General features: G+C 39.2%; 1 protein-coding gene across 5 annotated transcripts in view; it reads left to right on the top strand.

The window, feature by feature from the left end:
• Positions 1 to 17,570, top strand: part of VAV3 (vav guanine nucleotide exchange factor 3) — a 490,967-nt gene extending 473,397 nt beyond the window's left edge. For 4 of the 5 annotated variants that reach the window (XM_068240048.1, XM_068240046.1, XM_068240043.1 and 1 more), the window contains 3 exons: positions 6,724 to 6,807; positions 11,652 to 11,803; positions 15,426 to 17,570. In XM_068240048.1, coding sequence (XP_068096149.1) covers positions 6,724 to 6,807; positions 11,652 to 11,803; positions 15,426 to 15,467 — 278 coding nt within the window. In that variant the 3' untranslated portion in view covers positions 15,468 to 17,570. The remainder of the gene's footprint in view (positions 1 to 6,723; positions 6,808 to 11,651; positions 11,804 to 15,425) is intronic. The other variant, XM_068240044.1, reaches the window with a different exon arrangement.
• The last annotated feature ends 503 nt before the right edge of the window (positions 17,571 to 18,073 follow it).

Here is an 18,073-nt window from a genome sequence, read left to right as displayed (position 1 = left end):
TTTCATATTTTTTAACCCATAATTTTAGTTGTGTTCTATTTTGCATCCTGATTTATCAGTTTGTTAGCATGAAGAATTACAATTGTCTTTGTTGCTCAAAAATAAGGATTTAATTCAAATCTGCACAATAAAGTAAAAGTTTGTATCTCACAGCGTGCATGAATTCATTTTTTATTTCAGTGCAAATGCCTAATTTCCTAGTTTTCTTTAGAGCCTATTTTAACAGCTGAAAACGGATTGGTTGCCTTGAGCTGCTACTCCCCTTTTGCATTAATTTTCTTAGCACGTGCCCTGATAAATCTGCTGTAGTCGGTCACACAGGAACCTCCCATTACCACAGTAGTTACTGACAGCTCTCTGAGTGAGCTAAATAAAGATTTGTGACTATTATGATTGCTTAGCTATTTCAGTGCAAGTTTTCTAATCATAAGGAATGCTGGCATTCCTGTACTAGAGGTCATCCTCTGGTCTCATAGCTATCAGGTGCCTCAATCCAGCTGAAAATAACATGATAGTGCAAATGTCAACTAATGTCGGGGTGACCCCTTATAGTGATCTCATGACATTGATTAATAATGTCTCACAGTTTTACTTATACTAAAAAAAGAAGAAAATAAAAGCCTATGCAGAAAATCTGCACTTGCTGTATGGGTTTCCTAGCAGTTACCTGTCTTTCAAGACTAACTTTAATAAAAGCTGTTTTTAAGTAACATATCTATATTAATTATCTTTTAATATTTCAATTACATTTATGATTTGTTTATGTTTTTGAAGATGAGTTATCAAATAAACGTGATGTGACAGTCATTTAAAAATAGTTTAATGCTCTCTAGAAGTATTTATTATTACAGTGTAATCAATAAAAAAAACTATCTCTAGACGTTTATATTATTACAGTGTAATGAATCAATAAAACATAGGCATCACTACATCAGGTTTTTTTTTTACTGTTATTATGCGTGGTTTCTTATTTGCAAACTATATGTATATTGCTAAAACATAATAAACTAATACATAGAATGGGGGTTTAACAGGTCTGTGGAAAATCCAACACAGCAGGATTTATTGTGCACAATTTTGATATCCAAGATGCTGACATATGACCTTTTTATGATATTTGTTATATGCAGTGACTGTTTTTAAGCTTATGTTTAAAAGTTATGTTTTATGAATGCTACTGTGTCGTATTTACCACAGACCTGTTAAACCCTCATTCTATGTATTATTTTTTGTTATATGCATTGTCCTTTTGAGGGTTGGTCCTCGTACTACTTATACTTCTCATATATAGATGTGGATAGCAACAAGTTCGCTGTCAACCCAGGATGGTGGGCTAAAAAAAAATCATAATTTTTTATAGCATCCAACAGGAGAAAGCCTCACATGTATCGGGCTAACAATCAGCCCTTAGTCGTAGCCATATTACAGCAAGTCAAACAACCTTTTATAAGAGCATTACTCCACTTATAAAAATGGATGTGGCTATAATTAAAGGGAAAAGAATAAAATAAAAACAAGCTTATAAAGAAATAAATATAGATATTCAAATACAAAAGTACTGGATGGTGTAATGGTTAAGGGCTCTGCCTCTGACACAGGAGACCAGGGTTCGAATCTTGGCTTTGCCTGTTCAGTAAGCCAGCACCTATTCAGTAGGAGACCTTAGGCAAGTCTTCCTAACACTGCTACTGCCTATAAAGCGCGCCCTAGTGGCTGCTGCTCTGGCGCTTTGAGTCCGCCAGGAGAAAAGCGCGATATAAATGTTATTTGTCTTGTCTCTTGTCTTGTCATTTGCTATGCATCATGAGCACTTATTTTCTATATGAGCTTGTATTTATTGTGTGCATTTCCCTTTAATTATATATATATAGAGTGGTGTGAAAAACTATTTGCCCCCTTCCTGATTTCTTATTCTTTTGCATGTTTGTCACACTTAAATGTTTCTGCTCATCAAAAATCGTTAACTATTAGTCAAAGATAACCTAATTGAACACAAAATGCAGTTTTAAATGATGTTTTTTTTTATTTAGTGAGGAAAAAAAAAACTCCAAATCTACATGGCCCTGTGTGAAAAAGTGATTGCCCCCCCTTGTTAAAAAATAACTTAAAGGTGGTTTATTACACCTGAGTTCAATTTCTGTAGTCACCCCCAGGCCTGATTACTGCCACACCTGTTTCAATCAAGAAATCACTTAAATAGGAGCTATCTGACACAGAGAAGTAGACCAAAAGCACCTCAAAAGCTAGACATCATGCCAAGATCCAAAGAAATTCAGGAACAAATGAGAACAAAAGTACTGTAATTGAAATCTATCAGTCTGGTAAAGGTTATAAAGCCATTTCTAAAGCTTTGGGACTCCAGCAAACCACAGTGAGAGCCATTATCCACAAATGGCAAACACATGGAACAGTGATGAACCTTCCCAGGAGTGGCCGGCCGACCCAAATTACCCCAAGAGCGCAGAGAAAACTCATCCGAGAGGCCACAAAAGACCCCAGGACAACATCTAAAGAACTGCAGGCCTCACTTGCCTCAATTAAGGTCAGTGTTCATGACTCCACCATAAGAAAGAGACTGGGCAAAAACAGTCTGCATGGAAGATATCCAAGGCACAAACCACTTTTAAGCAAAAAGAACATTAAGGCTCGTCTCAATTTTGCTTAAAAAAATCTCAATGATTGCCAAGACTTTTGGGAAAATACCTTGTGGACCGACGAGACAAAAGTTGAACTTTTTGGAAGGTGCGTGTCCCGTTACATCTGGCGTAGAAGTAACACAGCATTTCAGCAAAAGAACATCATACCAACAGTAAAATATGGTGGTGGTAGTGTGATGGTCTGGGGTTGTTTTGCTGCTTCAGGACCTGGAAGGCATGCTGTGATAGATGGAACCATGAATTCTACTGTCTGCCAAAAAATCCTGAAGGAGAATGTCCGGCCATCTGTTCGTCAACTCAAGCTGAAGCGATCTTGGGTGCTGCAGCAGGACAATGACCCAAAACACACCAGCAAATTCACCTCTGAATGGCTGAAGAAAAACAAAATGAAGACTTTGGAGTGGTCTAGTCAAAGTCCTGACCTGAATCCTATTGAGATGTTGTGGCATGACCTTAAAAAGGCTGTTCATGCTAGAAAACCCTCAAATAAAGCTGAATTACAACAATTCTACAAAGATGAGTGGGCCAAAATTCCTCCAGAGCGCTGTAAAAGACTTGTTGCAAGTTATCGCAAACGCTTGATTGCAGTTATTGCTGCTAAGGGTGGCCCAACCAGTTATTAGGTTCAGGGGGCAATTTCTTTTTCACACAGGGCCATGTAGGTTTTGATGGTTTTTTTCTCACTAAATAATAAAAACCATCATTTAAAACTGCATTTTGTGTTCAATTATGTTATCTTTGACTAATAGTTAACGGTTTTTGATGAGCAGAAACATTTGAGTGTGACAAACATGCAAAAGAATAAGAAATCAGGAAGGGGGCAAATAGTTTTTCACACCACTGTATATGTATATATATATATATATATGCCCGTTTTTATGGGTGAAGTAATGTTATTATAAAATGTTGTTTGTCTTGTTGCAATATAATTATGACTAAGGGCTGATTGCTGGCCCAATATGCGTGAGCCTTCCTGTTGAATGCTTTGAATAAAGATTGTCTTTTAGTTTACTATCTTTGGTTGCCTGCAAAGTTGCTGCGATCCTTACTTACTATATAGAGGTCCAGCACACTAATGATTTACAGGATTAGGATTTTCCTTTATCATTTTTGTAAGGCATAGATTTGCTTTTAATATAAATATATGGAAATTAGATATTTAGACTTGAAATTCCTCCAATGGGGACACAGGCAGCAAAATACCTACCAAAAGTTTCAAACTCTTTTCCATAGTATCTAAAACTAAACTTAAAAAAATCCTCATATGGTATCTGGGGCCAAAGTTAATGGCTAGCAGAAATCATGGTTCCCAATATTAATACATAACTATTGAGCCCTTATTGGATTCACTTTTTCTACAAAGTTTGCTACTGGGTGATATTTTCATACATTATTAATAAAATGTATTTTAAATCAACAGCAAGCAAAACAATACTCAGAATAATGTTGACAGTACTTTTTCACCTATTTTTTGGTAGATTTTTATCTGTAAAGTACTGAAAAGTTAACGAAAACTGATTTCCTCTAAACGTGAATTAAACAATTCTACAAAGTTTTCGCCTAGGAGATATATTTCTATCTTCTCTTTAAAAAACACTTTTCAGCACTTTGCAAATTAAACTGTACCAAAAAGTAGTTGAGAAAGCACTGTCAACATTATTCTGGGTATTGTCTTGCGTCCTAAAGGCTTTAGAGTGTTGTACCATGTTAGCCATCAGTAAAAGCAAGAAGTTTTGCTTTTCCTAGAGGCTTCAAAGGCGTTTAAAGGGGCACTATTGCTAAATTTATCTTTTTTAGACCCTTTAGCATACATATGTGTTGTTGGAGGATTGTTTTATTACATTATGCACTCTTTTGCGAATGTTTTTTTTTTCTGTCAATAAACATTTAGAGACATATATTGACATCAGTTGTTTTACCTTTCCGACGCCAATGCAGCCTATACCATTCTGAAATAGGGAGGCATCTTGTCCTGTGTAGTGAGTGGCTGTTATTTTCCACCCCTCTGGCCATCTAATTTATTTTTTCCCACCTTGTAACTGCTCTATCGAGCAGTTACTTAGCTTACAGCAGCCGCCGTAAAGAGATGGACGCAGCCTCCACCGTGCTGCGTACCATGTTGTTGTGAGTGGCTGTGTGTGTGTGTACGCTGCCCGGCCGCCAAGGACCCCCTTTTCCTATGCAGAAAATGAAACGGACAACTATTGTTGTCCGTTTCCATGGTAGCAGTTACAAGGAGGCAAAAATAAATGAGATGGCCAGAGGGGTGGAAAATAATGGCCACTCACTACACAGGACAAGATGCCTCCCTATTTCAGAATGGTATAGGCTGCATTGGCGTCGGAAAGGTAAAACAACTGACGTCAATATATGTCTCTTAGGGCCATATGCAATTCACTTTTTCACCCGAGTTTTCTCGTAGGAGATAATTTTTCATCATCGATTTAAAATAACTTTCCAGCACTTTTCAGCTAAAAAAGTACCAAAAAGTAGCCGAAAAAGTACTATCAAAATTATTTTGAGTATTGTCTTGCTTATTGATGACTTAAATGGCATTTTATTTACAAGTTTAAAAATATCTCCTAGGAGAAAACTCAGGTGAAAAAGTGAATTGCATATGCCCCTAAATGTTTATTACAGAAAAAAAAAACATTCGCAAAAGAGTGCATAATGTGATAAAACAATCCTCCAACAACACATATGTATGCTAAAGGGTCTAAAAAAGATACATTTAGCAATAGTGTCCCTTTAATATCAAGGTGTGAAAAATATCATCTAGGAGAAAAACCAGGTGAAAAAAAAGTTAATTGAATAGGGGCCTTGGTGTGGTAGAACTAATAAAAGCACATGTCTGCTTTCTTTTGGCAAATACTGAGACTTTTTACACGCTGAATATAATAGTTTAGTCTCCATTTGATAGAAGCTGTAGCGTTTATTGCCATCTGTCTAAACGGTTAACCCAGCTTTTCCCATTTTTTTATGGATAGAATCACTGCAGTCATTATATACATCAAACTGCATATTTTCTTAGTAGTTTATCAGTTGCACTTTATTTTAAATAAAAATTATTGATGCCAGCCTTGGTATATGTCAATACTATGTTTACTGGTATGTGAAAATAATGCAAAAATGCTATTGAGTCCTTTGTTAGTGCATGCATACTGTAATTTAGCTATACCTGACTGTTGATTGTTATTAATTAGGTCAAGAGCAGCTGGAAGCCACAGCTTGAATGTACTTCTCAGCATCTGTCAAAATCTCAGTTTTATAATGCCTCGGTTTTTTTCATCATATGCATTAAAAAGAACAGAAACATTGTGTTTTTTGCCAGATAAAACAGGGAAATACCTGATGCACCAGTACACTGCTGGGACCTGCAGCTACTGGCTCACTCTTCCTGTCAATCTGACCCACTTCCTCTTTAGTCATGTGGACATGTGTGTGAGGAGGGGGAGAGGGCAGTACAGTGATTGCTCAGTTAGCTGAAGCCATGCTTCCCTGCTGATAGACTTGTAGGGGGTATTGAGTGGGCAATAGTAAGGGGCTGAGGAAGATATGATGAAGACCCATAAAGCTAGGAGGTAGACTTGAAAAAAGGCTTCTAATAGAAGCCTTTTCTAAACAACTGGCTGTGTGGGTTGGATGGGCATTAGGCCACAGTGGCCAGATCTGTTTATATGGACATCTTAGATAGGAAGTCCATTTAATTTTATTTTTTTTTGCTTGGTGGCAAACATAACTATATATAGAAGAAAAGTTATCCTTTAATCATACATTGTATTGATATTTATTATATCCATACAACAAATTAGACATCAATTTTACACAAAAGCATTATATACTTTTTTATACAATCTGTTCCCTATGGCAGGAAGCTCTGCGGAGTACCTGTCACAATATTAGGTCTTGTGAGAACTGAGAAAAGCGTGGCAGAGCTGCTCTTTGACATTATTAATTATAGTTGTGCTGCCTAGTGATGCTGCCTAGAACTGGTGGGATTTCATTTGCAGTGACTTTGTAATGCAGCCGTGACTCTCCGGTGTTTGCTTGTTGTCTTCTTTCAAAGCTACGTCTGTGCTATGTGGGTTTGCTTTTGTTACTGCGCCTGAGTACGGCTTTGCGCCCCCATCCACTGCTCCCTTCTGGTCAGGTAGCTATTGCACTGCTTCTTATTCCTTTTGCATGAGCCTCACTGTCAAGTATGAGTTGCCAACTTTAAGACTCATTTAGGTTTATCTGCTATTCCAGTTAGACTTTGTTTTGGAATAGTATAACACTCTGTGGGCTGCAGCTACAACTGATCCTTTTTATTGTATTATGAGACTGTAGATACTGTGCAGATCACATGGTTAATCTCTTACAGGCAGAGGGAAAATGTGGGAGGAGAGAATATGGGGGTGTGACTATGTGCTATACAGTGAGAGATGTTCCGTAGCTAGAGAACAACCAATTTTCATGGAACTACAAGTTTTTGTCAAAGGATCCCGGGTCACATGACTGACTTTTCTTAAGACAATTTTGCTGGAACAGCTGTGTGTGAAATCGCATAATTCACTCCTCACTTTTGCTCTCAAAGAAAAATATAGGAGGGTATACTAGGGCTTTATGTTTTTTAGCAATTTAGACTACAGTAGCTTTTCTGCTTTTTTTTTTCTTGCTGAAAATTTGTAGTTTTAGTTATCCCTTTGGTCAATACTCTGATACATACCAGGTCTAAAGTTACCATATCACTTCTGAAAACAGCTAGCCTATGTAAAATCATCAAATTTACCACATTCCCCTGGTTAGTTAAAGGAATACTATAGGGGGTCGGGGGAAAATGAGTTGAACTTACCCGGGGCTTCTAGTGGTCCCCCGCAGACTTCCTGTGCCCACGCAGCCACTCACTGATGCTCCGGCCCCGCCTCCGGTTCACTTCTGGAATTTCAGACTTTAAAGTCTGAAAACCACTGCGCCTGCGTTGCCGTGCCCTCACTCCCGCTGATGTCACCAGGAGCATACTGCACAGGAACAGACCATACTGGGCCTGCACAGTACGCTCCTGGTGACATCAGCGGGAGCGAGGACACTCCACCTTTTTCTCAATATTTTTTCATGGAGGTGGACTTAAAATAACAACTCCATGAGGCATAATTATCTCACACTAGATAGTATTATTTTTAATGGACAAAAATGAAAAGGTAACATTTACAAAAAATGTTTTCAATTAAGGGAACTTCATGGTGTTTTCTTTCAAAGGACCCTGCCACTAGTTTACTTTGTTAACCACTTGATGACCCACCCTTTAGCCCCCCTTAAGGACCAGCGCTGTTTATAGTGATCTGTGCTGGGTGGGCTCTGCAGCCCCCAGCACAGATCAGGGTGCAGGCAGAGCGACCAGATCGCCCCCCTTTTCTCCCCCCTATGGGGAGGATGTGCAGGGGGGGTCTGATCGCTCCTGCCTGCCTGAGGTTTGCGGGGGGGGGGCACCTCAAAGCACCCCTCCACAGCAAAATTCACCCCCTCCTTCTCCTTCTTGTCATCCCCGGTGATCCGGGCTGCACAGGACGCTATCCGTCTTGTGCAGCCAGTGACAGGACGTCCCCTGTCACATGGTGGCGATCCCCGGCCGCTGATTGGCCGGGGATCGCCGATCTGCCTTACGCAGCAGCGCCGTAGAATGTAAACAAAGGAGACATATGTCTCCTACGTTTACATTTAGTCTGCGAGCCGCAATCAGCGGCTCGCAGGCTATTCACGGAGACCCGCTCCGTGATCTGACAGGAAATGGCCGCTCGCGCGAGCGGCCTTTCCTGATTAATTAGGGAGGCACCTGGCGACGCAGATCTGCGTCGCTGGTCCTCCAGCTACCACTTTGCCGCCGCACGGTATGAGTGTGCGGTCGGCAAGTGGTTAAGTAGTGTACTAGTAAAAAGGAAAAGTAATTAACCCTTTGCACACTCGAACAGAGAGACTTGCTGAACATCAGGAGCACAAGTGCAGTCAGTTCAGCAGATGTGTATTGAGTCATTGTGTGTGTGTTTGAAAAAGGTTAATTACCTTTGCTGCTTGGAATTGGACCACACCCCCAATCTACTTAATTTCATTTTTGTTGCCTTCAAGTGGGGGATGTATTTTGTATAAACTAGTAAACACATGCAGTAATTGTCATCAACAGTTGCTAGCAAATAATTTTTTTTTCTAAATTGGATGCTACTCTGCACACAGCTTAGAAAGTCTATCCTGGCAGTACAATATTGTTGTGTAGTGTAGACTCTCAATTACCAATTACTGTTCCACTTTCAAATGTTAGCAGTTGATAACCCGTTCTCTTTTATCGATAATCTATGCCACAGGTGTAGAACTCTAGTCCACAAGGCCAAGTGTTTAGGTTACACACACAGAACATTTATTTCACAGTTTTCTCCTGGCAGACTCAAAGCGCTAGAGCTGCAGCCACTAGGACACGCTCTATAGGTGGCAGTAGTAGTGTTGGTGAGTCTTGCCCAAGGTCTGGCTTACTGAACAGGAAGAGCTGAGATTCGAACCCTGGTCTCCTGTGTCAGGGGCAGAGCCCTTAACCATTGCACTATCCAGCCACCACCTATGGATGGATAAATGTGATCTACTTGATGAACCTCACCTTTCCTGATTCAGTCCCATCAATTCATTTAAGCAGTGCCAAGTGTGTAAGGAGCTCGGTCATTGAGGACTGGAGTTCAACATCCCCGATCTATGCTGTTATTGACCTTTGATTGCTGAAAGCAGTAAACAGTAGAGAAAAGGCATAAAATCAGAAAATAAAGTTAAAATTTTCATAACAAGTTGGCAACTCAGAAAATGATATTGTGGAGAATGTTGTCTGCTGTACTGTGACTGGTGTCTCATTATATGTATTGGAAACATGATTTATCACATGCATTTTTATATACTGGGTGCTCACTGGAGATACTTGGAGAGAAAATGCCTTAGTAAATTACACCCATTGGACCCCATCCAATTCACATTTTTCTCCTAAGCTTTCTCCTAGTAGATAATTTTCATCATCTGTTTAAAATAACTCTTGAACTCTTCAACTGAAAAGTACAAAAACATAGGTGAAAATGTGCTTCTAAAATTAGTCTGAGTATTTTCTTGCTTGCTGATGGCTTAAAAGGCCAAAAATTGTATTTATAATGAGAAAATATTACCTAGGAGAAAACTTTGGAGAATTGGATCAGGCCCATTGTCTTTATGTATATCCAAGGATCTCTTTAATGTCAGGTCACAGATGGATACCTTGACAATTTTTGGAAGAATTTGCATGTAGAATTCAATATTTCATAGTTCTATCAATGATGGGTAGTTCTGAGCCAGAGGTTGCAAAGCAGGCCCAAACCATACAGCCATGATTATATATCATAGATTACATTGGGTTCTTATGTTGGAATTTAGTGAGGGGGTTTTGTCACACATCTTTCAAAATGTTTTTTACATTTCTAATCGTAGGAAAATAAAACATGATTAGAGTGTCTGTTGATGAATTTATTATAACTCAAAATCATTTCAGACAGATTATTCTGAAACTTAGTTATTTGGATCTACAGGTTACTACTTCCAACATAATAAATCCAAAATACGTCAAATATCACCAAAAGTTTTATAGCAAAAATTGAATTATTAATGATACACATTCCAGAACATAATTTATTTCACAGATTGTTTTCAGATCTTAGAATCTAGAAATATAATAATATATATATATATATAATATATATACATATATATATATATATATATATATATATATATATATACACATACATATATATATATATATATATATATGTATATATATATATATATATATATATATGTATATGTGTGTGTGTGTGCATTTTTTATATATGTTACGGACAGAACCTGAAGTTTGGCCACTTTGCGTTCTGGCCGGTCACTTCGGGTTCTGGCCGGCCAATGAGCGAACTGGCTGCGGCGGTGCGGCCAATGTTAGAAATCAAATGATTGCAGTAAAGATTAATGTATGTTCTGGCCGTCTCGCTGCGGCCAAATGTATCAAAAGTGCGTTCATTTAATGAAATAAAGCCGGTGGCAATCTAACAAATGAAGCCGCCGCTTTCTCTCCTCCCCCCTGCTTCTCTCTCTCTCTCTCCTGGCATGCGGCGGGGACATGCGTGTCCCCCCAGAGTCGTTCGTCGCAGCAGGGAATCCTGCTGTTCGTTCCTGCAAAGCGGGTGCTGGCATAAGAAATGTCTGCAGCCTCCCCGCTCTGCTGCCCTGGCGCGACGAACGAATCTCGGGGACACGCATGTCCCCGCCGGCTGCCCGATGTTCTATAGGAGAGAGAGAGAGAGGCAGGGGGGAGGAGAGAAAGCCGGCGGCTTCATCTGCTACATTGCCGCCGGCTTAATTTCATTAAATGAACGCACTTTTGACACATTTGGGCGCAGGGAGACGGCCAGAACATACATTAATCTTTACTGCAATCATTTCATTTCTAACATTGGCCGCACCGCTGCGGTCAGTTCGCACATTGACCGGCCAGAACCCGAAGTGGCCGGCCAGAACGCAAAGTGGCCAAACTTAGGGATCTGGCCGTAACATATATATTATCAGAACCTAATTAAAGACTTCATTAAGAGCTGGTTCACACTGGGCGCTTTTTTGGTGCTTTGCTGATCGCCAGCGATCAGCAAAGCGCTGCTATCCCTACGGACACATTTAATCTGCAGTGTTTGCAATTACAATCAAACGTGCTGCATTTAATGTTTTGGGGGTGATCACAATTCACGGGAAAAATCTTGTGATTCTTCATGATTTGCGCTGTGATTCTGGTTTTATTAAACAGGAATCACAAGCATAAATCACGGAGAATCACAATATTTTGCCCATGAATCGGGTCCGCGATCACGGGCAAGCGCCGAATGTGAACCGGCCCTGAATGAGCATTATAGAGGTATTCTGCTCAATAGTTTCAAGGCAATAAGTAAGATAACCCTTTTCTTTGTTTTATAGTTCTCAGTCCTAAAGTTCTAGGTATTGCCATTGCTCGTTACGATTTTTGTGCAAGAGACATGAGGGAGCTGTCTCTGTTCAAGGGTGATGTGGTTAAGATCTATACAAAGGCTGGGACAAATGGCTGGTGGAGAGGAGAATCTAATGGAAAGGTAAGAAAGTAAAAAAGATCACTTAGCTTGACAGTAAGTAACTGAATATTTTCATGATTAAATTACCAAAAATTCATGCTGCTTGTGACATTTTGTAGTTTACTGTTCTTAAAAATGATCTTTCCATGTCAATTTACAGCCAGCTCAGACGTTCCAAAACCCACCATTGTTACTCAATACTTTCACTAATTCATTGGCTGGCAGCAAACTTTGACATCCTTGTTTAAAGCGGTATCGTCACCATAAAAATCAAATTTCAACAGCAACTGGTCTGAATGTATTAAGTGATAAAGATGCTAATTCTGCATTCAAAACTTGCAAAACTTTTTCTGCTGTTATGGATTGCAGTTATCACATACTTTAGGAGCACTGGCCCTAGTGCCAAACAGTGCCAAAGAGTTGAATGCTGGGAGTTCTTTTTATCTATAATATATTCCTCCTCTTTATCAGAAACACCCTCTGTTTACAAGCAAGGCTGAGGTGACTCAGTGATTGGATGTGCAAATAAAAAAAAGACAGTGCAGTTGTTAGTATACACCTCAGTGGGAGTGTCTGAAGACTCTGGGAGGAGGGCAGCTAATGAATACACAATGAGCAAGAGAAGGGAGGGGGAGAACAGGAGTGAGGGAGGATATGATGCCAGCATTAGCTTGGCAAGATGGCCACTGCCTAGAATAGGATTTTCTGCTTTTCCTTTATAAAATTCACAGGAATCATTACGTGGATAGCACAATACATCTGTTATGTAAGTAAAAGTAGTATTTATCTACTTATATATGTGTTTTTTATTTTTAGGTTAGCATGGGTGTCGCTTGTTCTTTAAAATCTTCAATTCCAGATACCCTGGAATTAGTAATATATAAAGTAACTAGTAGACCTAAGCCCGTTTAAAACGGGCTCTAGGACTGGCTCTCCCCGCCGCCACCACCACATGTCAGTGCGCATGCACCTGCCCGCAACCGTCGCACACACCCGCACACCCACCACACCCATCCGCCCACGCACACGCGCAGCTAACTGGCCCCGTCCTTCTGTCCCAACTGCTGTGCGTGCTGCGCACATGCGCACTTGCAAATAGCACGAACCCAAGGACACAGGGACAGGAGTACGCAGTTAGGTTTTATTAGGTAGGATATGAACTAGCTAAACTAACGTTTGCTAATAATCTTCAGCATATAGAGCTGAACTAAAGAGATGTCTTTTTTCTCACTGAAAGCTGAATTTATCTCTACAGAGAAGAATGTGAAAGCTGAATTTATCTTCAACAGAGAAGAATGTGGTATATAAAGGAGATTTATCATGACTATGCCTTGACTTCCTAAATTTATTAAAATTGACTTCCGTTAGGTGGTAAAACAATCCTTGTAAGGGCAGCACGGTGGCGTAGTGGTTAGCTCTCTCGCCTTGCAGCACTGGGTCCCTGGTTCGAATCCCAGCCAGGGCACTATCTGCAAAGAGTTTGTACGTTCTCTCCATGTCTGCGTGGGTTTCCTCCGGGCACTCCGGTTTCCTCCCACATTCCAAAAACATACGGATAAGTTAATTGGCTCCCTCTAAAAATTGGCTCTAGACTACAGTACTTACACTACATAATATAGACATATGGCAATGGTAGAGATTAGATTGTGAGCTCCTTTGAGGGACAGTTAGTGACAAGATATATATATATATATATATATATATATATATACACACACTGTACAGCGCTGCGTAATATGTCGGCGCTATATAAATACTAAATAATAATAAAAAATAATAATAATGACAGAATGCTGAATAATATTGAGAGAATAGTCTTGCACTTGCTAATGGTAAAGCCACAATACCTAAAGTGAGTGTACAGCCCAAAAAAAAAAAAAAAAAAGTTAGATACTTACCTATGGACAGGGAAGGGTCTAAATCCTATAGAGTCTTCCCTGTCCTCTCTTGTACAACTATTTCCAGTGCTGTGTCACCCCTCCCCCCCCCCCCTTAATTTGCTACCTCGGACGGCTGCAGAAGCACTCGTGTCCTTGAGTTCTTCCGAAGATGGGCAGCTCTGTACTGCGCATTCGTGCATAAGAGCGCTCATGCAAACAGGGGGAGCAAGAGAATACAGAGAAAGCTGTATAGGAGCCACAGCCTTCCCTGTTCATAGATAATTATCATATTTTTTTTTCTGCTTTACACTCACTTTAAGTAGGAATGCTCAGTGAGAACAGGAGGATGACACCTGCAACCAAAAGTCAATTAATCAAAAAGTGGCACGTTCTTTATTCATTGCCAAGACAAGCAACCAAGAAGCCAAAGTTATGGAACCGTTCCCGGTCCCTTTATCAAGGCAAACATTTCTCAATGGCACTGTCTGAAATACACCAAACAAAAAAGTCTAGGATAGAAACACCTCTATGAATGGTGTACATCATGGAAAGCAAGTACATCGAGGTAATTCCACCACAGAGTTTTTAGGTGCATTTCAGAGCAGCAGGCAGACTGGGTCATTGAGAACTTTTTGTCTTTATTTTTGAATAAGTGAAACTGAAAAAATAAATAAATAATTGAATAAAATATATGGAAACTGAAAACAAATATCATGACTATGCCTTGACTTCCTAAATTTATTAAAATTGACTTCCGTTAGTTGGTAATACAATCCTTGTAAGGGCCATATCAACTATGACAAGAGTTGCTGAAATGATAGTGAATTTGCAGGTGGTTGAATGCAGGTTATCATGCAAAAAGGTCTGGCTGCAGGCAGGCATGTGCACACAACTTTACCCACACAGCTACTTATTAAAGGACACCCGAAGCGAAAATAAACTAATTAAATAAACGATTGTATCTAGCTTCCTTCTCCTAAAACGGACTTTTTAAGATATTTCACAGTTTTATGTTATGTTTAAATCTGCTTTTTAAGTTGTAACTGTTTTATTGTTTTTGCTCAATAACACATTCATTGAAGTATTCCAGAGCTAAAATCTATGAACTATTGAGCCTTTTTATCTCTTTCCTGTTCTCAAAAGCCATTTTCTGCTAGGAAAGTGTTTTATAGTTGGAATTTCTTATCAGTGAGGGTCACACTGCAGTCACTTCCTGTCTGAGTCAGGACTGAGTCAGCCACTTACATACCTGATATTTAACTCTTTCAGGCAGAGAAAGAAAAAAAGGAACACAGCATAGTTATTAGTGTGCTTGGCACTGTACATATCCATGTCTATCTCATCATCTCACACGTCACTTCGGGTATCCTTTAACTACTCATTTCAGCAGCTTTATGGTACGATATGATAGAGAAGGTTGATGGCTTTAGCCACATATTATAAGACTTACATAGACTTACAAAAATAAATTCAGGGCAGTTTTATAAGATAATTTATCATCTCCAGAAATCTTCAGCTTGGGACATTCTTAGTGAATCAGCTTATGGTGTCCTTGTTGGGTAGAACCCAGGAGCAAGTGTGCATGATGAGTGACCGCCATTAATAATTGCAGTGGTGTGTTGTAAACGACACAATTTTGGGGTATAATGAATAGAATTCAGAATGGCTACTAATTCAGTCTGTGAGCTTGTTGTTGGCCATATATGCATTATAGTGACTTTAACTAACATGAAATCTTTTTTAAACCTTTTTTTCACCTATAGGTTGGCTGGTTTCCATCCACGTATGTAGAAGAAGATGACTGAATGTAATCTTACGAACAATGGATAAATTCCTTGAACGTGCAGACGTCGATCCTGCAAGATCTTGTCTAAAGTCCACATATTGGAGAATAAACCAATATAGGCCTGATCTTTAAGTAGCTTGGAGCAATCCTGAGATTCTCCTTGGATGACGATCACATGCAGTGCAGTGGACCCTGAAGAATGGAAATATACCAAATGCCCAAACACAAATGCTTCAGGGCCTGGGGTAGCCTGCAGAATTCAACAAGAAACTTGAAATCCTAATGTATTACTTGTACATAAGAGTCTTTTTTATAAGAACAGTTAAACCTGTTTCCTAGCATAAAGGACAGAAACATTATATGCATTAAACTATGATATGCTGGCAAATACAGAGTCCTAAAACACAAAGCCACACCCTGTAGCAGGAACCCTGCTGCTTAGATAGCTGATGATAATGCGTAGGATAATTACAATCATGTTTATCACCTACATCCTTGTGGTTGCAAACCTGCATTTCTTTCCAGTAAAGAATTACAGTGAACCACTGATGGTGCTCTTTTGATTTTCCTGGTAAAAAGGTTCTGTCAGAAACTAGTATGCAATTATGAAGTCTTACATAGTGAAGAGGAACAGAAGGAGCAATTAACATCTTGTGTCTTGTGCTTTCGTGTTACATACGTTTTACGTTTTTGTTTTATATTTTGAGCTTCCACTCTGAACATTCTGTACCATTTTTTGTACTATAGTCTTGCTTAAGATTCAATGCAATATTATTTATTATAAATCTCTATATGAACAAATTGTGAATATCTCTGCAACATTGCCCATCACCTATGATTCAATACAAATAATATTATTTCCACGGTCTGCACTGTTCAGTACAGAAGGAGTGTTGTTGGAAGCAAAGCAAATCTGGCATTTTTTCTGATCAGAAGTTATTATTTTCTATGGAGAATATACAGTAAATTGTTTCCTTAGTATCTGAGTCATACGTGTTCTAAAACAGTATTCATAATCTTGCATTTTAAAGCGTATGAAGGTCTGTTTGCTCTCCAATCACCTTGTACATCATTTATTGCTTGTGGATTACCGCCTTCCCTTAATCAGATTGCCCTCCACATGTTAGATTCAACAGCTGAAGAGCTCACAATCTGTAAACACTCCACTGGGCACATAGAATATAACAATATGGTACCACGACCTGGCTGCCTCATCTATAACTGTACTTACTTTTTCAACAGTCTGATAATGAACACTGGAGTAATTGCAATCTTGCAGGAATGAATTGACTTTCCTGCAAGTATAAGGTCAATGGGATCCTCCCAATGCATAGCACAAATAGGAATATTGGACCTAGTTGATATCCCCATCCATGATGGAGGTTAGGAAGCCCTAAATTTATCCTGAGAATACAATATTGAGAAGCGTCAGAGATCCAAAGGATTTTCAGACTGCGGTTTGGACACATTTTTGAGATAATTCTAATTAGCACAATTTATTTATTTTTTTACAAATGACAAGGTTTTTTGTAGCCTCATCCTATTAGCATTGTTGTAATTCATTCAATCCTATACACCCCTAGGAGCTGCACCCAGAAAAATGAAGATACTTCTTCATGCTGCTGGTGATGGTATAGACATGACAGACTATGTGACTGCAATGGGGTCCTGTAATAAAAATTGGAGCTTCCAGGGAGTTTTACTCTGAATCCCAGAGCTAATATCTAGCTAATATCAATTAATGAAGGTACTGACCACACATGGAAAAAAGTGTACATAGTGAATGTTGCACTGAATGTAAGTAATATGCTGTACTGTATTGTTCATTTTTTTTGTAAGGCCCACATTTTCTTACATGCTTGGCATCTGAAATACAGGTTACAAAGTCATGGACCCCATAATGATCTTATCATTATGGGGCCTCACCGCACCTAGTTGCACCTTGGGAACTAGCCTATGTGAACTATATGAGCACATTTTCTTCTCTCTCCAGTGGATTCTGTTAACGTGGTATGAAGCCTATCATGCTAAAAATAACATTGAATAACAATAGAAAATAATTTGTGAAAACTGTGAAATGCCTCCTGCTTTTTGTTTCAAACCTGTTACAATTTTGTTAAAAGAAAATCTAAAAAGAAAAAAGTGCTATTGAGAGTTTTTCTGTATATCGTGCTATGTAGGTTGTTAAAATTACTCATTAGTAAATTAAGAACTGTTATTTACAGATATCAGATTATTGTCACTGATTACGGTTAGGTCATGACAAAAAAAAAAAAATCAGGTTTCTATGGGTTTTCTAATTTTTTCAGCACTTCCCCTGCATAGGGAAGGACATGCATTTGAATGCTCTGTGGTATTTGTAAAAACGTTATTGGTGGTTGATAGGGGTTACTACTTACTACACACACCATTCTTCGGCACCAGCAGCCCGAATGAATGGCTGCACCTAGCGGTACGACATTCTCACACCCCTGCGGGTATCTCAAAGTGGACTCCAGATGACTCAAGCTTTAAGGAATTTATTTGGCAAATAAAGGCATACAGGAGCGTACATCAGTTATCTTCAATACATCAGCAAAAGCAAGAATATGTCGTAGTTCATCTTATGGCATTCCATGGTGCTTG

This window comes from Hyperolius riggenbachi, chromosome 6, assembly GCF_040937935.1.
Source record: "Hyperolius riggenbachi isolate aHypRig1 chromosome 6, aHypRig1.pri, whole genome shotgun sequence".
Classification (NCBI taxonomy): domain Eukaryota; kingdom Metazoa; phylum Chordata; class Amphibia; order Anura; family Hyperoliidae; genus Hyperolius; species Hyperolius riggenbachi.
This window is presented reverse-complemented; position numbering and strand designations above follow the sequence as displayed.